This window comes from Azolla caroliniana, unplaced genomic scaffold (assembly GCF_043228905.1).
Source record: "Azolla caroliniana isolate FFs.n. ecotype wild unplaced genomic scaffold, voAzoCaro1.0.p SCAF_534, whole genome shotgun sequence".
In the NCBI taxonomy this organism is placed as follows: Eukaryota; Viridiplantae; Streptophyta; class Polypodiopsida; order Salviniales; family Salviniaceae; genus Azolla; species Azolla caroliniana.
The window spans coordinates 12921-18480 of NW_028230969.1; the positions used below are offsets into that span (position 1 = coordinate 12921).

The 5560-nt window shown below is 35.8% G+C and overlaps 1 protein-coding gene across 1 annotated transcript; it reads left to right on the forward strand.

Annotated features, from left to right (window-relative positions):
• The first annotated feature begins 666 nt into the window (after positions 1–666).
• On the forward strand, positions 667–4460 carry LOC147848023 (amino acid permease 3-like). The gene is made up of 6 exons (XM_087338681.1): positions 667–1098; positions 2147–2240; positions 2322–2542; positions 2622–2764; positions 2951–3178; positions 3759–4460. Exons 1-6 carry the CDS (start codon positions 759–761, stop codon positions 4179–4181), a joined length of 1449 nt encoding a protein of 482 aa, XP_087194807.1. The 5' UTR covers positions 667–758; the 3' UTR covers positions 4182–4460.
• The last annotated feature ends 1100 nt before the right edge of the window (positions 4461–5560 follow it).

Here is a 5560-nt window from a genome sequence, read left to right on the forward strand (position 1 = left end):
GGTGCATGCCACCATAATATGAACTTACAATTGGGAAAAATCCATGGTAATTTCATTCTTTCAATCCAAGTATGTTGACACATCAATGTATATGATGTCTTGTATCTCCTAAAGATGCTTCCACCAAAAACTTAGACACAAACATTTTGGACAAATTCCCTTGTGCTAGTTTGATTTATGGTTCCCTAGTCTTGAGCTTTTGTACAACTTAGCTAGGTGGGGACGGAGGCCAAGGGATGTCAACCTACAATTTCCATCACAAACCTAGCTAAATGTGACAAGAACTGAAAATTTTCCTTGCATTGAAAAAATGGGTTATTTAATTTATATAATTTACCACACATCATGACGTTTGTTGTCCCCTAAGCATGCCAAGTTAAGGATGTCATGAGAGCCTTTTCTCAAGCTAGATGTATAGTGTCTCACTTGATAAGATTTCTTAGTGTTAAAGCCACAAGTGGGAAAGAGTTTAAATGTATAATATTGAGGGTGAGAGAGTGGACAGGGTCTAAAGGTAAACATAAACAAATGATGTGTATGAAAAGTGAGGGGAGGTGGAAGGAGGATTGATGCTAATCCACGTGGATGGCTAAGACATGAAAGACACTTTGATGGTTAGGTATAAATACAAACCAACACCAACAAAGCAATGAAAACCCAACAATAGAGAGAGAGAGAGAGAGAGAGAGAGAGAGAGGGTGGGTGTGTATTCTAAGTGTAAGTTAATTAGTGGTAGAAGTTGTTGCAAGGAGAACTTTATGGAAGTAAATATGGAAAGTGGAATGTTAAAGGAGAATTATATCAATGTGAAAAACGTCCCGCCAACTATAGCATGGGGAGAAGCATTGGATGAGGACGGGCGACCAAAGAGGAAGGGGGGGTTTTGGGAAGCCACCGCCCACATTGTAACGGCAGTAATAGGGTCAGGTGTGCTTTCATTGGCATGGAGCATGGCGAAGTTAGGGTGGGTCATTGGCCCCTTTGCACTCCTCGTGTTTGCCCTCATCACCTTCTACACATCCCTTCTATTGGCGGATTGTTATCGTTGCGGAACCAATCGGAACTACACTTACATGGATGCCGTTCGCGCTTATTTGGGTGGGTAACTTTACCACGTCCCTTCTATGATTCACTTACACACACATACAAATCCACACATTACAATATTAGCTTTTCTAAATTCCCTAGCACAAGTCTTTATATCATCTACAATGCTCATAATGTGTTAATGAACCTAAACTTACTAGTGATATTCATTGCTAGAGGGGTAAAGGTAGCCATGTTTACATCATGTGAAGTCAACATTTGACAAGAAGCCCATTTTGTGCTCCTAGAGAAGAGAAACGTTGTTCCTGAAAAACATCTCCCTAGAAAGAGAGGTTAGGTCAAATGGCCTTTTAGTTCACACAAAGTGCACAGTAGGGGATATCAACCTATGACAAAAAGGTGCAATAGCAATATACATATCAATATGTCATCTTTGACCTCATCTAATTATTGATACCTTTAGCCTACCTAGATATAGTGTCTATGTGTTTGATGCATATGTGTGTGCCACCCTTCTCATGCATAGTTTATAAACACAATGCAATTGACAATGGACATATAGAAGCTCCAAATGTCATATTTCCCTTGGAATAACCTTAGTTTGAGGCATATTTTTAGACAAATACATTAATCAAAATCTAAAAAAATTATAATACAAGAATAATATGATCATTTTCATATAAGCTTATAAATCTCTAGATAACAAACAAACTCATATAAATACATAAAAACAAGTAAACTAACAAATTGATCCCCCATCTAATTATAAATGTGATAGGAGAATACTAGTGATTAAGTGACAAACGCTTTCAATACATCAATATAGTTGAATTTGTCCTTATTTTCTAAGTTTTGGTGAACGAGAGGAAATTTGTGCCTGAGATGAGTGAAATTTGTTTTTGCTGCAAAACTCGACTCCATCTTTCCTCACAAATAACTAACCATGCATATTGTCATAGTATTAAGAAGCAAACAATAATATCATAGGTGTAGAAAATTATGTGTAGTTGCATGCTCCCCAACACACGGTCACACATAAATGTGTATATACCATATGAAGTGCGTAGAGATATCTTACAAATTGTCTTCATTTACACAGGAAGGACACAAACTAATTTATGTGCCATTGTACAATACACAAACTTTGCCGGAGTTGCAATTGGCTACACAATCACGGCCTCCATTAGCATGGTGTAAGTGTTATATTCATCAACCTTCCAATAGGACATGACAAAATGATTCATTCTCATATGAGTTATTTTTCTTTCTTAAAGTGCAATTGTAAGGTCAAATTGCTTCCATAAACAAGGCCATGATGCACCATGTGATACTTCGACAAATCCTTATATGCTTTTCTTTGGTGGAGTACAAGTTTTTCTCTCCCAAATCCCAACATTTAGCAAGTTATGGTGGCTCTCCATAGTTGCAGCAGTTATGTCGTTTGCTTACTCTTCAATTGGAGTTGGATTGGGAATAGGGAACCTCGTCATTTCAAGTAAATTTCAATATCTTCATCTTTAGAAAAACCTACAAACATTTTAGTCATGACAAACAAAGGAATGTTTCATTCACAGATAAGGACCACTTTCATGGTACTCTTGGTGGGATGGTTTATGATAGTGATGGTTTTCAAATGCATGATGTATGGCTTGTCTTCCAAGCCCTTGGAAACATCGCATTTGCTTACTCATATTCCATGATCCTTATTGAAATCCAGGTATCCTATTTATTCTAGTGGAAAAAAATTTACTTTAATTTTTTATAATGTTTTCCCACTACCAATTGTTATCATATGGTAGCCTTGTCTTTTATATGAAATATTGATAATTTTGAATACTAATGTTATGTGCACAACTAGCATTACGATTATGACATGTTTTAAAGAACTAACTACATTTTCTAGGATACCCTCAAATCAAATCCTTCAGAAAGTGACACCATGAAGAAGGCGAACTTTGTTGGGGTGTCAACAACAACTCTATTCTATGTACTTTGTGGATGCATTGGTTATGCTGTGTTTGGGGAAAGCGCACCAGGAAACCTTCTTACAGGATTTGGATTCTATGAACCCTATTGGCTTTTGGACATAGCAAATGCATGTGTTGTTATTCACCTTCTAGGAGCATTCCAGGTTCAATGCTTTATTCTTTTAAACTTCGTCACACTTTTATGTTGTTTACCCCCAATATTGTCTTTCAAAGTTATATGTTTTATGATTGTTTTAATGCTAATGACATTTTCATGTTTTTTACATCCTCTATACTAGTTTTAACCTAGCGAGAAAACCTCTCTAATCCCCTTGAGAGTTTCTTTATTTTTCCAACACCACCCATGTTTTCATTTTTTTCCCCAAACAACCCAAATCAAAAGCAAAAAGGACACAAGTTAATCATATATTGCATAAATACCACAATAAAGTGAAAGGAGATGAATCTCACTACATAATTGCACAACTAGCATATAATGTTTTTCTTTCAAAGATTGACCAAGAGCATATGAGGAGACAATGAAAACTCAAGGGATTTAGAGAAATAAGGAAAAACACATGGATATTTCAAAGTTTTCCACATTAAACAAGGAAATGTGATACTCTACCAGACTACCACTATAGATGGATTAACTAACATCTTTAACCCATGCAAACCTATCTCATCTTTAAAATGCACATGCCCATTGCTTAGCTATATACTAATGTTTTATTTTATGTTTAGGTATTTTCCCAACCACTATTTGCATTTGTCGAGGATTGGGCAATGAGCGCATTCCCTAAGAGTGATTTTGTCCAAAAGAACTACATGATAAAGCTACCATTTTCCAAAACAACATTTGAGCTCAATTTGTTGAGGTTGATATGGAGAACAACATTTGTAATTTGCACCACACTTGTATCCATGCTCCTTCCATTTTTCAACGACATATTGGGGGTACTAGGAGCCTTGGCATTTTGGCCTCTCACAGTTTACTTTCCTATTGAGATGCACATTTCTCGATGCAAGATACAAAGATGGAGTCGTAAATGGTCGCTTCTACAAGGCCTTAGTCTCTTTTGCCTTTTGATATCCTTAGCATCTCTTGTTGGATCCATACAAGGTGTAATAGTGGATCTTCAAACATATAAACCCTTCACCTTGTAAAGGACCAAGTTCTCAAACAAACATGAGAATTTGATGTCATCATTGCTAGGTTATTCAGAAAACCAAAAGCAAGGAAAATGACATCCTATAATATGTATGCATCATAATGCCTACTCATCTCTAATCTCATTTCTCTTTAACCATAACATGGACTCTCTTTGATAGAACAATCTGTCCAAAAGGGAGTTCCCTATTTTGTTACATTTCCTATTATGACAACCTAGTCACCTTAATGGAAAAACCTTTTTAAGACGAGAAAATCCATCACTTACAATTTCATCCTTGTCTTTCGGCATTAGTTTAAAACTCTATTGGGTCTCCTTGTGTTTGTATCAGTGTTCCATCGAATAGTGAAGCTCAATGTGTCATGTTTGTCTATCACTAGATACGACCTCGCGAAAGCACTATCAAAATACAAAACAACTATACATTTTGTATCCATATCAAAAAATACAAATCACATCATCGACAATGAAAGTTTGTTTAAAAGGACAATTCACAATTTGTCTAATGGAATTCAAAATCAATAACATCACCATTCAAATCATTAGGAAAAATGTGGACTCAGTACTTTAGTCTAGAGAGTGAAGTGCCAACCAACACATTAAGCAATTTAGAAGTGCATTAGTTAGCTTTCGACCAGTGTTTGATGAGGTTTAGGGTTTATGTTTCTAAATACCCCTAGATAGGTTATAATAAAAAATATGCAAACTATCACTCGAATGAGTGAAAGAATGGGCATACCTATACAAATAGAAAAGAAAACCTTCTCCAATCTCTTTATAATGAAGTTAGTTGTGACAATTGTACTTGTAAATATATTTAGAGCCAAAGCAACATCGTCCTTGCTTTTATAGTGGCGACAAATTAAATAATTGAACCCCTTACAATGCAATGATTATCTAAGGCGAAATCAATGAAGTCTTCCTCAAAAGTTTACATAACGAAACCAAAGAGTAAGGGAAACTCAAAACGAGCATTACCAGTTGTGAGGTTTTGACATGCAATTTGACTCTTAAAGAGTTTTAAAGGATTTGATGAATAAACAAAGTACATGACAATGAGGTTTAAGAGAGAGAGAGAGAGAGAGAAATTGCATATTCCTATATCATTGTGTTAGTTGGTGTCAAGATGCAATCTTTTCCCTTTTATTTAATCTAATGGAGGATATTGTTCAAGTATAGTATAGTACCCATGAGCTATATCTCCAACTTTGATTAAGGCTTGTCTAGGCTAAATGGTTTGTGATAAAGTAGGTAAATGTGGGTATTAAATGTCATAGGTAGGTATAATTCCACGATCAAAAGCATGTTTAGAGCTATGAAAGGCTCAATGAGATTGTAGTTGAGTCAATCCTCAATTTGATGTCACATTCCAAA

Excerpts from the sequence above, each read along its gene's own strand:
- LOC147848023 (XM_087338681.1), top strand. The coding sequence starts at position 759 with ATGGAAGTAAATATGGAAAGTGGAATGTTAAAGGAGAATTATATCAAT. Across the intron at positions 2,241-2,321 it reads ACGGCCTCCATTAGCATGGT|TGCAATTGTAAGGTCAAATT; the intron begins GTAAGTGTTATA and ends TCTTTCTTAAAG. Across the intron at positions 2,765-2,950 it reads TGATCCTTATTGAAATCCAG|GATACCCTCAAATCAAATCC; the intron begins GTATCCTATTTA and ends TACATTTTCTAG.